This window comes from Myxocyprinus asiaticus, chromosome 50 (assembly GCF_019703515.2).
Source record: "Myxocyprinus asiaticus isolate MX2 ecotype Aquarium Trade chromosome 50, UBuf_Myxa_2, whole genome shotgun sequence".
Taxonomy (NCBI): domain Eukaryota; kingdom Metazoa; phylum Chordata; class Actinopteri; order Cypriniformes; family Catostomidae; genus Myxocyprinus; species Myxocyprinus asiaticus.
In genome coordinates, this window is record NC_059393.1 from 17,222,859 (window position 1) to 17,240,698 (window position 17,840).

The 17,840-nt window shown below is 38.3% G+C and overlaps 1 protein-coding gene across 1 annotated transcript in view; it reads left to right on the forward strand.

The window, feature by feature from the left end:
- The window catches only part of LOC127438903 (inaD-like protein), a 163,299-nt gene that overhangs the window by 127,478 nt on the left and 17,981 nt on the right, over positions 1-17,840 (forward strand). Inside the window, 14 exon segments of the mRNA XM_051694807.1 lie at positions 3,372-3,444; positions 4,211-4,312; positions 4,747-4,833; positions 6,091-6,159; positions 6,378-6,504; positions 7,047-7,153; positions 9,593-9,676; positions 11,056-11,249; positions 12,398-12,545; positions 14,019-14,105; positions 14,418-14,541; positions 14,758-14,795; positions 14,916-15,038; positions 15,240-15,344. Coding sequence (XP_051550767.1) covers positions 3,372-3,444; positions 4,211-4,312; positions 4,747-4,833; positions 6,091-6,159; positions 6,378-6,504; positions 7,047-7,153; positions 9,593-9,676; positions 11,056-11,249; positions 12,398-12,545; positions 14,019-14,105; positions 14,418-14,541; positions 14,758-14,795; positions 14,916-15,038; positions 15,240-15,344 — 1,468 coding nt within the window.

Consider the following 17,840-nt stretch of genomic DNA (forward strand, 5'->3'; position numbering starts at 1 on the left):
CTCCATGTGAGACATTATTACACATATAGATCTATGTTTTAAAAAGAAATAGTAAAAAAAAAACATCCCCAACACTACACCGCTGCCTAACCCTGGTTACTATTGATAGGGTAATTTTGGCCAGCTTGTCGTTGTGCAGTTCAATTACAATAAAAAAATAAAAATAATAATAATATATATTAAAATAAATAAATGCTTATCCCCAACTGCTTGCTATACAGAGTTTTGTAGGCAAATTTGGGCCAGCTTGTTCATGAATGTTAAGTAAAATAGTTTTATTACAAAACACGCAAAAAAAAAAAAAAAGAACATCAATCCCACTGCACAACCACCACTTTCTGAATGTTTGATTAGTTCAATTAGTAATAGCTAAATGATTAGTAGTTAAATACTAATAAGTAAATGAGCATATGATGGTTCTTAAACACTGAACCTTTAAGGAATTGCAATAGCTCTTTACGCAAATTCCTTTACGTATGTAAATGTGACGTTTAGCTACTTTTAGCGAGCCTTTGGCGACTTCCCATGAGAAATAGTTGGCAACACTGCGCTCATTATGGAGGAAGCACAACAGATGGGTGAGGCACAACAGAATACAGGAATCCTGAGATGCGATTTCCAAAGTTTCCACTACTTTTAACTTGACACAGCATATGAAATGGGATGTTTATGATGCTGAATACCAGTGAGATGCTCCAAACGCGTCCGTTTGAGTTACATAGAGCGACAATTAAAAATAGAGCAGACAGAACACAAGAACGCATACTGGACACATTGACAAACTCAATGCAAAACAGCTTGTTCAATGATATGAGGATGAAACAAACAATATATTGAGTTCTTAAGCCACTTTTTATATTGTCTAATCAATGCTTTATTCATCTGCCACAATAATGCAATTTATTTCAAACTGATCCCATAATAATCCGTATTATATCTTTATTATATGCCCTACATATTATATTTATAAATATTTGAATAACTATGCATGAATTATATGAATAATTGTTGTTGGGGGGGGGCTTCTTTCAGCAAATAATTATGTATGCGATTAATTCGATTAATTAATTGGCATATAATGTAATTAATTCGATTACAATTTTTAATCGATTGACAGCCCTAGAAGTTTTTATGCGATATTCCAAAATTTGCATAAAAATGTGGATGGAAACTCAGCTAATGGTTTATCGATCCTACAGCCTTATTCTGAGGGCTTACTTAGAGGCAAACTAAGGATTGATTGTCTCATAAATTTTGATCGTCATCGCAAACCTTACCTCAACAAAAACATATTAACAGTAATTGGAAAAGGGTCTTTTAGTGTGCAAAGACAATAACACAAGGGTGAACAGAATGTAGGGATGTAGTAAGAGATGTTGCTTGCTATTACTCGTCAACCCAAGCTCTTGAGAGAAAGAGGCTCGGAGGAGTCAGCACAACACCTCTATTCAAAATTTTCATTTGTCCCATTGGTCCTTATTGATCTGAATGGAGCAGTCTGGCTTCTCCAAGAGCGATGTAGGAACATGAGAAGGAGAAGGTGAGAGGGTCCAAATTGGTGTAGTTGGCAGGATGAAAACAGATTGCAATGGTTCAATTTTTCCCAGTTATCCAAGAGATGCAGTTCAGCAATTTCTGCAGTTAGCGTTCATCTTTTGCTGTAAAAGCATGCTTCCACCTTCATTGTTTCAGCTGTGTGATTGCTTCTGGAAACAGTGCTAAAGGTTAAGTAATTTCTGCGCGACCAGCGTCACCAGATTGGAATCGCAGAATGACAGGTTTCCTGAAAACTACTCCCTGTCTACCATTGGTCATATAGTCAGATAATTTCACCCCAAATTCATGCCATTGGTTGAGTTAATGTTGCTATGTAGGGCAGGTCAGGATTCTCAAACAAACAGAGCAATGTTTTGATAGTGCCACATTGTTTACACTTTTCATGGGAATCCGTCTGCGGAATCCGTATAAGATCTTTGCAAAAGCTGGAATAGGAGAAAGTATTTTAACAGAAAAATTTGCAGACATTCCCTTTAAATTTACAGACAAATTTCTGAGATAGCCCTCCAGTTTCAAGATATCAACACATTTTTTATTTAGTTACACATTTACGTGTCCCAGGACACAGACATCGTAATGATTGTGTCACGTTGTCTTTACTCGAGACATGTTTCCCAGTTGCTCTTTTAAAGCCTCTTTAATCCATTTAAACTGACGCATGTCTGTTTTGTTTCCGAAATATTCCCCCTTCTGCAGCAGCCTGATCACTTGTGTTGTGTGGTTTGCGACCACTGGGATGACACAGCTTTGTCGGAGAGTAGTCGCATTGTTATTTTTCACCATCTTGTTTCACTATCCACAAAAGGCCCTACTCAGGCATTCAAACATCTGTTGCTGTACTCAGCTAGTCTGAAGAAGATTGCTCAGTACATATGGAAAATGGAATCTAAGCAAGATAGAGAGGGACTGGAATTTCCATATATAAAGAGAATTGAGGGGAAAGACACCTGTTATCAGAGATCCATGATCAAACTGATTTAGCTGGTTACAATATATTAAGGCCTGTTCTCAAGTCTAAATCTTTATGAACTCCTATGATAGTGCAATGATCCTATGTGGTGTGGTTTGGTTTTGGTTTGGTTTGTTTATTAATTTTTGTATTTTTTTTGCTGTTCTTTTGATTTTGGTTTGGTTTTAATTTTTTATTTTTTTATTTTTTTTATTCTTTGTTTCTTTTTATTTTATTCCTCTTTTGTTTTTTGTTTTGTTTCTGTTCTTTTGTTTTTGGTTTGGTTTTATTTTGGTCTGTTAGTTTTTCGTTTTGTTTTGTTTGTTTTGATTTTGTTTTGTTTTATTTTGGTTTGGTTTTGTTGCTTGGTTTGGTTTTGTTTGATTTTTGTTTCGTTTTGTTTCTGTACTTTTTATTTTGGTTTGGTTTAAAAAAAAATCTTTTTTTCTGTTTTGTTTCTTTTTTGTTTCTTTTCATTTTATTCCTCTTGTTTTTGGTTTGGTTTTATTTTGGTTTTTGTTTCATTTTGTTTCTGTTCCTTTGTTTTTGTTTTGTTTTTGTTGCTTGGTTTGGTTTTGTTTGATTTTTGTTTTGTTTAGTTTTGTTTCTATTCTTTTGTTTCTGGTTTGGTTTTGGTTTGTGCTTTAGGTTTTGCTATGTGTTCTGTTTTCTTTTTTGGTTTGGTTTAATTGTGTTCAGATGTCAAACAATTTTGAGAATTATTCAAATTCGGAATAAGACTTAAGAATTGTGAATAGTTTTTATGCAAAAAACAGTCATCAGATTATTTTTTATTGTGTTTTGTTATTGTATCAGACTTGCTCAGGCCTCAAATCTTCATTACTTTGTTCCTGTTTCTCTATAGGAATAAAGATGCTATCAATCAAATGGCAGTCCCTCCCTTTCCTTCTCAGCATTCATCTATCTACCCTAATGAGGTATGATACATTACAAATTATCACTTCTACTTGCTTGCTGGGGTTTGCTCCTTTATGGAACGGGATTATGCCCTGATTGTATCATTTATTTAGATTCAATACATCAGGATGCAAAAAATCTGCTTCCAGGAGTACTTTAATTAGAAAAAAAAACATTTTGTTTCTGTAAATGCTATTATAAACATTTAACAGTGAAGTGTGCATATTTTGCGTATCTAGTGGCACTAAACAGGATTTCAAAATAATGACGTATTCAGACAAGTTTCAGACATTCCCACATGGATTAACAGGTTGTGCCACTCCAAACTCCTACCATTGATTGGGCCTCTGTTTTTCTTTCCAGCCCATTCGAGCCACTCAAACAAACAGATTGCAGTTCCGTTTAGTGCCACTAATGCTGCAGGATACAAATAAGATACGTTTCTGTTCCTTTGATTCTCCTTATGAAAGTGCATGTTAAAACAGCATCTGTTTTAAGATTATTGGATAGCCTTGCTGTCGGAAATAGCTCATATCAAAGAGCAATAAATTTTGCCTAAGTCTCAGTATGTATGGAGTGTAATATGTGTTGTACATTTGAAGTTTGCTTTGCCCAAGCAAACTGCAATTTAAAGGCCAAGAAAGTGGTATTGCCTACAGGCAGACTTGTCTTCTACAACATCAGTGCTGGAATTGCCTCTTTGCACTGACCAAGGGTCAGCTTCCCTTCCTGCACTTCTAGAAGTGAGATGGAGAGGAATCTGACAGAACTGATTTGTTGTTTCAGGCACATCACAATACGTCAGTGGTTCCAGCTTTGCCAGAGAAGCCACAGTTGCCCGAGAGCCTCCCTCTCAGCAGAAGCCCACCAGAGCCGCCACTGATCAAGGTGAGTCTTCTCCAACTTATCAATAATTTGATTTGAGAGCGAGTGATGACTTATTAATGACTTACATGACAACTTTTTGATCTGTTTATCACACAAAGGGATCGTATTGCTTCAGAAGACTTGAAATATAGTGCACAAGTCGTATTGACTACTTTTATGGTGGCTTTATTTTCATCCCCTCATTGTCAGTCTAAGCATGGACTAGCTGTTCCTGACCTAAATGTGGATTTGTTTCTGTAAACAAACATTTGAAGCCACAAGCTGCCTCTGTGGCGCTTGACTCCGAACAGCAGCTCATTTTCATCAGCATCTGCATCTAGCACAACTTTGTCCTAGATGGAGACAGAGAATGCAGTTTTGACCTAGTTGAGGCTCTGAGGGGTGTATCTAGGCCTTGTACTTTATTTTACCTGTTTGTTTGACTCCTGATTCAGGAGCATCCCAGCGTGGTTTCAGCTGTGAGCCTCACACCGATAGAACCAACACAGAAGCGTGTCAGAGAGGGAGAGTCAGCTTTAAAGGTGAGAAACACCTAAGAAGATCTCAACAAAACCCTTACAATTAAGTACTGTGGTGGTATCACTGTGATAATGTTAGTTATACCATGGTGCTGAATGATTACTTTATTCATGTAACATCGTATTTATATACATGGTATTCCATGGTACATCAAAGAATGGAATGTCCAAAAACATGTTATTCCCATGGTACAATGGCCACCATGGTGCTATGTCCAAAAGAATATCATTATGGTACTATTTGCAAAAAACATGGTGTTACCATAGTACTTTGTCCAAAAAAACATGGTATTGCCTTGGTACTATTAACAAAATAAATTGTAATACCATGGTACTACTTCCTACTAAAAAACACTGTATTGTCATGGTACTATGTCCAAAAAAACATAGTATTACGTTAGTACTATGTCCACTGTGGTACTACTTCCAAACAAAACACGGTACTGTCATGGAATTATGTCCAAGAAAAACATGTTATTACCATGGTACTACTACCAAAAAAACATGGTATTACCATGGTACTACTTCCAAAAAACATGGTACTATCATGGTACTGTGTCCAAGAAAAACATGGTATTTCCATGGTAATATTTCCTAGAAACATGGTATTACCATAGTACTATGTTCACTGTGGTATTGTTTCTAAAAATACATGGTATTACCATGGTACTATTTCCCAAAAAACAATAACAAAAAAACATGGTATTTCCATGGTACTTCTTCCAAAAAAACATGGTACTATTATGGTAATGTGTCCAAGAAAAACATGGTATTACCATGGTAATATTTCCAAGAAACATAGTATTACCATGGTACTATGTCCACTGTGGTACTGTTTCTAAAAATACTTGTTATTACCACAGTACTATTTACCAAAAAATGGTACTTCTACCATTGTAAAATGTCTAAAAAACATGGTATTACCATGTTATCATTTCCAAAAAACATGGTGTTACCATTGTACTGTCTAAAAAACATGGTATTACCATGGTACTATTTCTAAAAAACATGTTACTTCAATGGTACAATGTCCAAAAACATGGTATTAACATAGTACTATGTCCAAAAAACATGGTATTACCTTGGTATTATGTCCAACATAGAATAATTTCCAAAAAACATGGAAATACCATGGCACTTTAAGTGAACACTATTAATGTTTTTCACTCTCACAATTCATAATTTTGTAATTTGAGATTTTGCTTGTGTTGCCTGTTATACTGATTGATAAAACTAACGAAAGTATATTAATTATTTCAGAAGCTGAAGTCTTCAGACAAAGTGCTGGTCTCTACAAGTGAACAGGCACTCAGACCTAATGTGGAACAGGTGTGTGTTTGTGTATTTGTATGTGTGTGTAAAACACTGAGGAACTAGCTTGAAGTGGGGGGAATTTTGGTTTCACCCAAACAGATGACAAAACAAACCATGCAAGCTCAATGCAGACAAAACATGGCACTATTATGGAACACTGTTAGTAAACAGTCTAACCTCTGTCTGTTTTTCTGTATTCTTCTGGACTCGTCCTTGTCCTTGATCGTCCTCAGATCACCAGTCTTCCCAAAAACCAGAGAAATTCTGCTAAGGCCACGACAGGTTCTCTGGAGGTCACGTCCCAGGGATCATCCGCAACAGTCTCTGGCACCAGCCCTGACCTCGAGTACTGTAGCAAAGGTGCTTAACTCTGAACATCACATACTGTACTCTGTGTTTCGAACATATTACCTTTGTAACAATGTTCAGGTTTTTTGGACTTTTTTTGAAGTGCGCCGCTATCTCTTGCACACATATGCATGTTTAATCAAGGTTGAAATGAAAACAACACAATGCTGCAGTGTAGTGTGGATTTTTCTTTAACTCTTTGAACACTGACAGTTGTTGTTTTTCCAAGCATTAACTTTCCTTCCTCTTTGTGTTAAAAACACAGAATGTGAAACAAAGGCATAGCCAGGAAATTACTTTGGGTGGGCCTCAATAAAAATGGGTGTGCCAAGTTTTTACCCCCAATTTTTTTTTTTACCAAATTTTCCATAACAACAGAGGAGCGGCACATTCGGACAGCTCGTTCACAGTTTAAGAAATCAGAATTTATGCTTTTTTTATTATTATTATTTTATAAATATATATTTGAAGTCAAAGAATAACGTCTAATACAGACGTGAAAGAGTTGAATCATATTTCTCTTTCTTTATCTCACTTTTTGTCCTTTGTTTCAGACCCTGCTACATGTCCCATAGTTCCAGGACAAGAGACGGTTATTGAGATTTCTAAAGGCCGATCTGGACTTGGTCTCAGTATTGTTGGGGGCAAAGATACTCAGCTGGTATGGTACCAAATGTACAATGCTCAAAACGTTCTTTTGAAAGCTATATTTTGGGATGCCATACATAAAAAAAACTTCCTGACAGATTTCACTGAAATAGGTGTCCTGAGAAATCACTACTGTCTTTGTAGTGATAGCCCATGGCTAAGCAGGCTCTGTAAACAGCAAAAGAATCAAGGGAGCACATTTTTTAGAATCAGAATCAGACAGTACATTTACATGCACTTAAGCATGCATGCATGCATTTAAGGCATTTAAAGGGCCGAAACATACTACACACAAGTATGTGAACACAGACACATCTTGCAAAGCATGCTCGATTTCATTTGTCATGCGTGTAAGACCGCCATTCATAACAATGCAACTATGCATTGCATTCTCAACGTTGCCACAAGGGGCGCTAATTAGTGTGAACTGTCTGCTTCAACGTGGTGTTTTCTCTTTCAAGTCAACTACTGTCATGGTGGAGCAACAGTTTGTAGAGAATATTACTGAGCAAGTCAGTTAAAGTCAATAAATGTATATTGCCACACTAGATGATTTTTTTCAGTGATTTTCAGGTGTGAGCTTCATTTACATAATTGTTGGCTAGTAGGTGAGAGATGAAGCGCACATTAGCATCTGCCGGCGGGTGGTCATTAATCACTTGACCGTCGGGGCTCCCTAAGTTAATGGCTTCAAAAACTGAAAAAGCACATCAGGCTTGCTTGAAAAATCATTCTGTCGCCGTGGCAGGGTCTTGTGTTCTCCTCAAGTGACCAATGAGCTTCTTTACTGAAGAACTGATAAGACGTCTGTACGTTTTCATCTTTGATTACACTAAGCAGCATTTCATCACAAACGCTGATTGTAATCCAAAGTGATTCTGTCACCAAGTGTTTTAATGACTGATGAAATCAGAGAGCGGACGCACAACAGTTTTTATTGAACTTCTTTACTCACCAAAAGCTGCATATGTACATATGCATTCTACAGCAAGCCTCGAGGGGATGAATACACAATCACACACATTTACAAGGTAAAGTTACTCCATGAATTGATTCATAAATCACTCTGTTACAGTTGTTTATGCTCAAGCAGTACTCTGTATGTTTGTCAACCCACGCACCATTCTTAATCGGGAAGTGTGTCATACCTCCGCCTGAAGAGAGCGAGATGCAAAACAGTCCACATGTGTGAAACCCTCGGCCAAAATCAAGTAGTTTGGAGTCTGCTAGTGTGGCGCCAGCTTTACCTGAATAATAACACATCTGGTTTAATGGCACAGACATCTGAAGATAACTCTATTGCCCTCTTGAGGACTGAGGTTTGTTCCCACCATGGTAACGCAAGAACGCACGTTAAGCATGTTCAATCGGACTGCAAGATGGCAATGTGGTGGCCAAGTTCATCCATCTGCATTCAAGTACTTGCGTAGAGTATGTTTCGGCCTTAAAAGTTCGATTTAATTCAAATCTTATAATTATAGTCATTATGCAACCTTTTTCTCTGGTCTTTGTTATCCTTGATAAAATAAAAACCCATCTACAAACATTTTTATCAGTAATATTCGTTAAATCTAGACGAACAGCTACGCCATTGGTTGACCCAATTTTGCCGTGTCGGGCTGGTTAGGATGCTCAAATAAATGGATCAATGTTTTGATAACATTGCAAAGCCACAGCGTTTACAACTGTACATAGAAACTACCCAACGAATGGCGTACTTATAGCTGTCCCTGCAAATTAAGGTAGGATAGGAGAAAGTATTTAATTTCGAAAACAGAGCTTAAGCGTACAACACTCTTCTTGTTAGCTAAAAGCGTTGTCAAATTAGACAAAATATCATCAAACAAGCAAGGTGTGGGGGATCTGTAGAACTTTGTGAATGATGGGTGTTCCTGAATTCTGCGGAAATCTGCGGAGCTTTCTGCAGTCACAGATTCCTCGAGGGCCCAGTTATAGCTAGTATAATGAGAGTGTGTATGTGTGTGAGTTAGAGGGCACCGGTAGCTCTCTGCTTGCGTGATGTGTTGTGTCTCATTCTTTACGGTGGGCCGCAGGGCTGCATCAGAACAGGCAGATCACAGTGGGAGCTTTTTGTCTACCGGGCTGCAGAGACGAACAGCGCTTCAGGCTTTTATCAGCACACTGCCTGACTCGCCTTCATAATGCTGCAGCGCTCTGGCTCTGTGGGCAAGTTTAGCTGTCAAAGGACTTCCATGAGTCAACACAACCAGCCCTCGGGCTCTACAGGTTTTCAGCTAGGAAAGATGTCTCTTTGTGTTTATAAAAGGGTTTAAAGGTTACATGTGTAATTTTTTCAATGTTACAATGCTCCAATTCCAGGTTACTATGCAGTGAGTGCTATAAGTAAGCCATTTGTAGTTTGATACCTCTGAAAAGTGTAAACAGAATCTGTTTTCCTCTCTAACATACTGCTTTCTCTCTCTCCATTCAGGATGCCATAGTGATTCATGAAGTGTATGAGGAGGGGGCAGCGGCACGGGACGGTCGACTCTGGGCAGGTGATCAAATCCTCGAGGTTTGTGTGTGTGAGTGCGTTTTGAAGGTTGTTGAGCCATTGAAAGTTGCACAGCTGGGAGAAAAATGGAAAATGTGGAGTTGTTGGTTCGAGGGTCTGTATTATTGAGAAAATCTGGCCTCTGTTTTCCTCATTAGAAGAGGAGAGGCTATGCATCATATGGTCTCACTAATGAGGTCAAAGCAGGCTTTCTCTGTGCTAAACCTAGACAATACTGCCATCTGCTGCATGTAAGGAGTAGTGTAAGCTTAGTCACATTCATTTAGAGCACTTTCAGAGAGCATTGATGTGTTCAAATTGGCAGACTACTTGCTATTTCTGAAGGAAAGTTGTATGGAGAATGTACTATTTGCACAGTTTTCTGTATGCATGAAATACTAGAATGATCTGCTACCTTGACCGAAATGTGCAGTAAAGAAGCACAGTTCAAGGGTTGATGTATCCCACAGTGCAATAAATTAAAATGCAAAATAGCACTATGTATTTTTTATATAATGGGTGCTTTCTACAGAAAAGTAGCATAAACCATTTCAATATTTGTTGTGTGAAAATTAATTCTAAAGTTATGGATTCATTTCCAAAAGACCAAACAATTTTGCCCCTCGTGAAGTTTTTTTCAAAAGTTAGTGACTTTTTAACCAAGACAACAGAAGTGTCAGTGAAGAGCATGCTTGAGATGAAATATGAGACAAGTCATGTTTAAAGAAAACAAAGAAAATTCAAAGCAAATATCACTTGACTATTCTGCATCTTTTCCAACCAAGTTGTAATTTTGCTAAATTATGCAAAAAGTATTATTTAAATATTATTTGTGTGTATTAAGGATGCATACAGTGTTAGCAATTAAATAAGCTTTAGCAAGAAAAAGGAGTCTGCATACTTTCACATACGTATAGGCTACTAGGCAGTATATAACACTGTATGCTGTATCTCACTTTAATTATTAAAATTAGATGTTTAAAGCATCATTATGTATCATAATTGGTATATCTTTTCAGCATTTGCAGAAACAATTTATTTGTTGTGATTATGTGTGAAATTTAAAGAGGTAGTTCACCCAAAAATGATCTCATAATTTACTCACCCTCATGCCATCCCAGATGTGTGACTTTCTGTCTTCAGCAGAACACAAACAAAGACTTTGAAGCTTTTTGGTCCTTCTGAGTTCTGGTCACCATTCACTTGCATTGTATGGACCTACAGAGCTGAAATATTCTTCTAAAAACCTTCATATGTGTTCTGCCAAAGAAAGAAATTCATGCACATCTAGGACGGCAGGATGGTGAGTAAATGATGAGAGAATTTGATGTGATTTGGGTGATCTATCCCTTTAAGTGTTTAATACGCTAGGTAACAATGTTTTTTGGTGCCTCTTGCAGGTAAATGGAGTGGACCTGCGCAGCGTGGGTCATGAAGATGCGATAGCTGCTTTGCGGCAAACACCGTCTAGAGTGCGTTTGACGGTTCTGCGTGATGAAGCCCAGTATAGGGACGAGGAAAACCTGAACATGTTCCGTGTGGAGCTCCAGAAAAGAACCGGCCGCGGGCTGGGCCTGAGTATTGTTGGTAAGAGGTGAGTACAAACTACACCGATAGCACACGTACATCATCCAGACATCTATTTTATGTGTTTACATCTGGAAGATGTATTTTTTAGGTTGTTTGCTCACCTGCAATACGTCTAAGACGTTTCCTCTCAGATGTGAATAAGACATTGAGCAGATGCGATCTTTGGTGGTGGCATTTTGATCTTTAGGGTGGGCAACTGCTTATCTCTTCGTCGGACCCCGATAGGGTGGCCCCCTTAATCATTTCGCCATACTCAGCAGCCATATCACCCTGTAGCTCAAGACCGGTTGCCCACTGAAGCTAAGCAGGGTTGAGCCTGGTCAGTACCTGGATGGGAGACCTCCTGGGGAAACTAAGGTTGCTGCTGGAAGAGGTATTAGGAAGGCCAGTGGGGGTGCTCACCCTGCGGTCTGTGTGGTTCCTAATGCCCTGGTATAGTGACGGGGACACTATACTGTAAAAAGGCACCATCCTTCGGATGAGACGTTAAACTGAGGTCCTGACACTCTGTGGTCATTAAAAATCCTAGGACACTTCTTGAAATGAGTAGGGGTGTAACCCTGGTGTCGTGGCCAAATTCCCCCCAATGGCTCTTATCAATCATGGCTTCCTAATAATCCCCATCCATTAATTGGCTCAATAACTCTACTCTCTCCTCTCCACCAATAGCTGGTGTGTGGTGAGTGTACTGGCAAACTATGGCTGCTGTTGCATCATCCAGGTGGATGCTGCACACTGATGGTGGTTGAGAAGAGTCCCCTGTTCACTGTGTAAAGTGCTTTGAGTGTAGTGTCAGAAAAAGTGCTATATAAATGTAAGGTTCATTCATTGAGATGTTTATGTTTGTAAATTTGACCTTTTTAAGATGTTTAGCAGATGTTAATTAGATTGTGATACTTTCCAGATTAAAATATATAAGCAGACATCTGGGAGATGTACGTGTGCTATCTGGGTAACTAACTAACTAACTTATCCTTTCCTTATGATGCGTCCCATTGGCTACAAATTAAGTTACTAGCTATGCTAACCAAAATATCATCAATATCACTTGCCAATGCAGAAATGTTTAGATTTATGAACTATAGGACGAGAAATAAATGTAATTGTGGTGAAACAAGTCAGAGTGATTTTTCTTACTATCTCTATCTTCAGAAACGGTAAGGGTGTGTTCATCTCAGAGGTGGTGAAGGGTGGAGCAGCTGATCTGGATGGCAGACTGATGCAGGGAGATCAGATCATGTCTGTGGGTGGAGAGGACATGAGACAGGCCTCACAGGAGACCGTCGCCGCCATCCTTAAGGTGAGCCTCGCCCAAAGCCTGAAACCTAAAGCTTGTCTTACAGAACGTCCCAAAACAAGATTTTTAGTTGAAGCTGCAACTGCAGGGTGCTGCCACTAGATGTCACCTTTTAGTAACGTTGTGTGCAGTGATACATAAAATAGAAACATAGTGACATCAGATCTATGCACTGATTTTTACAAGTCTTTTAATGCATTTATTTAGTTTGAATTTTGACGCATGTTCAGTATCCACTGTGTTTAATTTTATGTGGCTTTCAAGTTTTTCTGGAGTCCACTGTGTGTGTTGTTTAAACGGTTGCATTAATACACCTTATCAAAACTCTTACTACATAGTTATAAGAATACTACAACAATGTGTTTGCAAATGATACCCACTGTGTGTGTTGACATCATAAGATTAATTGTACTGGATGACACTGCGACTTACTTACAAATCTAATATTACACAGTGAACTAATATTATTCCCAATAAGAAAAAAATAATTAGACTGTTGACAAGTCTTTTGACTTTTAACAAAATCTGGTGGTATTTGGTGAGGCACAGGCTGATATAGGGCTCTACCAAGTGTGTCATGTTAATCTAAACAGGACAGAGAAGAGGCTTCAGAATTGTGGCAATAGGTGGGATTGTGGGAAATGTTCTGGCTTGAATAAGGTTGATTTGAGCCCATGTCATTTGGCTGTAATGTCCCTAAAGAGTTCAGCTTGATGGAATTGTCTAGAATCGAGCCCTCTGGATGAGAATGGTTGTTGTGTTGTTGCATCTGATGTTTGCATGTAAAGCAAGGTAATTATTTTGTGTTTTTAAATCTGATTTTATTTAAATACTATTTTTTTTAAAGTTGTTTACATTTTTATTGTTTTTATTTTAGATTTTATAGACACATTTCTAGTTTGTTTTTGACTACTAAAATAATTAATAAATTTTGTTAATAAGAATTTTATGTTTTAGGTTTTATTTTTTGTTTTGTTTTATGCCACTTGTACACTAATCCATTTTCGTTTGAAAACTTCCTACCATCATTGTTTTTTTATTTTAAATGAAAATGTGTTAGTATGGATGTGGCCTTTGTTTTTTCGTTTACTTTGCGTTAATTTATTTCAGTTTATGACATTTTTTCAAACAGTGAAGTTTTGTCTGTTTTTAGTGTTGTTTTGTTCCATTTTGGAGCACATACACGCTAATCCGTTTTCGTTTGAAAACTATGTGGTCAGTTTCCTAACGTATTCATGAAAGTCTCCATTTTTGATGGAAGAAAAATACCGTTCCAGTGTGTACAAAAGTCTTAAACGGAGTGAAATCAGTGTGTGTTAGTGTGGATGTGGCCATGCTTTACGATAATATCCCTGGTGTAAAGGTGCTTAAAAATATGTGAAAGTGTGTTCTTGAGCATATTAACATGATGACAGTATCACACCCCACAATGCCAAACTGTGTGTGTGCGTCAATGTGTATGCTGTGATCCTGCAGTGTGCCAGGGGAAAGGTACTGTTGGAACTGGGCCGACTGAAGGCTGCTTCTTGGATCTCATCCAGATGCACTTCCCAGAGAAGTCAGGTGTGTAGCCCACGTCCGGCTTCCCAGTCACTATGACCAGCAACTCTAACCCAATCAGTAGTGCATGTTAACTGACGGGCATGCTAGCGATATAACCAGCGGTGTACAGCTATGGGCATCAGTGTGTTTTGCTCATCCATACTGCCTGAAAACATAAGGGGTTGTGTGTTTGCACGTCAGCATGCATTTGTGTATCAATAACCAAAATGTATGCAACGTTTTGCATGTACAATGACATATACAAAGTATTTTCATCTGTGTGTATCACTTGTTTGAAGTTACAGCACTGTCCGGTTATGGTATCTCCTTTAGATGAGTCATGTGAGCGCCAAAAGCAGCACCCCCACTCCCACGCCCCCTGTCGCGGCCCCACCCCGCTCTCAAACCCTCAACAACAACAGTCGAGCCATCACTGAACCCAACGGCAAAAGCACAGGTACCTCTCACACCAAAATAGTACTTAAGCACCAGGAAACAACTATAAAAGGGCTATAAATCAACCGTAAAACAACACATTTGTTATGTGTCGACAGCTAGCAGTGGTATTTAGAAAGTAGTTATATAAACAGTGAGGTTGATATTAAATGTTTCAAACTCTACGAAAAATCCTTGTGTAAAGTGAATGATAGTTCTTACCTTTTTACCCCTCCAGGGACAGAATCAGGCCTCCGCACAGTTGAGATCACACGGGTAAAAAGCTTACCTTCAAACGCCTCTATATATACAGTATATGAAACATATATACATAATGTACTTCATATATATGCATATAAATTAATATGTGGCTTTCTCCCTCTCTTTTTCTCTCAGGGTCCCACAGATGCTCTTGGTGTCAGTATAGCGGGTGGTAAGGGCAGTCCGCTTGGCGACATCCCCATCTTCATCGCTATGATCCAGGCCAACGGCATGGCTGCCAAGACACATCGCCTCAAAGTACTTCATCCTTGGCTTTCTCTTTTAGTTTTCTGATCTTCATTTTCAACTTTTTCCTGTGTAAAACTGGCTGAAAATGATTGATTAAGCATCTATGTCTTTTTTGGGTGTGAAGGGCACTGCTGGAGATTGGGTTTGTATAAATATGAATAAATCTTAAGTGATTTTCCAGTCATTTTATTCTTTTTCTCTCTATTAAAGGTAGGTGATAGGATTGTTAGCATTAATTCTCAGTCTCTGGATGACTTGACACACGGGGACGTCGTAAATATGCTGAAGAATGCTTATGGCACCATCGTTCTCCAGGTACCCTTTCAATGCCTTGATGCTGTAGAAACCAGTGTAGGTTGCAGTTTACAAACACTGCATGGATTGTTTTCATTGATTTTGTTTAAATTTTGCAACGTTTTTAATTTCGAAATCTTGTGTGATTAGATTTACTGAAATATTTGCATTTATTTGCAGTGATGTAGTTAATGATTAGACCAATCGCAAGTATCATTAAGGCGTGGTCACATTTACCTGTGCATGGCAAATTTCCGCAGGTGAAATGCAGTTGGAATCCACGCAATTTGGAATTTCGCCTGCTGGACTTCCAGTGGCGTAAATATTTCCCTACGCAAATTTTGGGCAGGGTTTGAGTTTAGTGAGCAATAACGTGCAAATTCACAGCATTGACCAACAGGAAGTTGCTTGGTTTGGCAGTGACCTGTGTGGGTGGTACTTTGTACATAGTTACACTGAATATTTACAATGGATGAGGAAATTGTTTGGTGGTGAGTTCCTTTAAAACCTAACATCCAGAGAATAAAAAATTCTAAAAGATTTTCACTTATAGGTTAATGGGACTGAGCCTTTAGGTCAGAAACATGCTGTACGCAAGAACGCAAATGCAAACATGAATGCTCGGCAAGCGTGCAGTGATACATAAAATAAAAACGTTGTGACATCTGATCTATGCACTGATTTTTAAGTCCTAATTCTTTTAATGCATTTATTTAGTTTGACTTTTGATGGATGTTCAGAATCCAGTGTGTTTAATTTTATGTGGCTTTCAAGTTTTTCTGGAGTCCACTGTGTGTGTTGTTTAAACGGTTGCATTAATACACCTTATCAAAACTCTTACTGTTGTCAGGTCAGATAAAGAATACTATAACAATGTGTTTGCAAATGATACCCACTGTGCATGTTGACATCTTCAGATTAATTGTACTGGATGACACTGCGACTTACTTACAAATCTAATATTACACAGTGAACTAATATTATTCCCAATTAGAAAAAAATAATTAGAATGTTGACAAGTCTTTTGACTTTTAACAAAAAGCTGGGGGTTTTTGGTGAGGCACAGGCTGATATAGGGCTCTACCAAGTGTTCTGCATACGTAACGTACATTCTTGCGTTACTGTGGAGGTAAAAAACTCAGTACTCAAGGGAGCAACAGAATTACCATTAAACCGTTATTATTCACGTAGCCAGCTTTAAACATACGACAATTTAACAAGCTTGCTCAGCAAGATTCTCTTCAAACTGTTGCTCCGTCATGACAGTAATTGAAAGAGAAAACTGACGTTAGCACCCCTTGTGGCAATGCTGAGAATGTAAAGCATACTTGCGTTGTGTTATGACTGGCGTTTTGACACATTTCAGAAGACAACTACAAAACCAACCTTGCGTAGTTGGAAGCATATGTGCTCACATGGCGTAGAGTACGTTTTGGGCTTTACTCCTTTGGCAAACACTTTTGGATGAACTTCGCTCAACCGAGTGCAATGGCTGCCAAACATGGATCCACAGTTCAAATTAGCCACAGCGTTCCCTCTCACTGGCTAGCTTATTAGCGAAGTCAAATGAGGTAATATGATTTGAAGTCAGAGCACTAGTTAACAGGATCATAGCAGTCAATCCGTGGGTTGAACCCGAGACTTAAATTTGCTTAAAGAAGCTGCTGGCGCTAAATCGATCCTCCGTCCCGTCTGGCGTGGTGTACGATATCCCCCTGCATTTATTTCCAGTGTTTTAAGAGTCGATTGGTGGGTTTCCATTTAATCCCTAGAACTCGCTTATAGCCCACTCACTGCAACCCTTGTCTGCATGTACAGTATGTTTGTATGTGGTTTTCATAAATAAGAAATGGTAACATTTATGAATTTTTTGGTTCTATGGTGATACCATTGTACAATGAAGGTATCAGATACCATACCATGGTACATTGATATATACCATTGTTCTGAATGATTATGGGATAAATACTCCCAAGATATTTACATGGTACTTTAGGATGTGTCGAAGAATACCATGTTACTTCCATGGTATTAACATGGTACAAGTACTGTGGTGGTCCCATGGTACTGTAATGTTTTCAGATACTATGGTACTTGAAAATATATGATGGTATTCAGTGATTATATTGTATATACATCATGGTATTTATGTGGTGCTTCAAAGAATACCATGGTATTACCATGGTATATTTAAGTACTGTGGTAGTACCATGGTATATTAATGGTATCAGGTACTATGGTACTTTGATATATGCCATGGTATTGAATGATTATCATGTACTTACACCAAGGTATTTACATTGTACTCAATTACCATGGTATTACCATGGTACTTTTTTGTTAGTGGTATATTGTGGTGTTTTCTTATATAGGTGAGGTCTGCATGATATGTGTAAACACAAGTGTGTGAGATGGCTTGTATTGTGAGCTGTTATTGGTATGCAGTGCCACTGTGTGTGTATATGTTTTGTACGGTTATCAGTGTGTGTTAGTGGAGTCAGTGTATTGGAGGACACT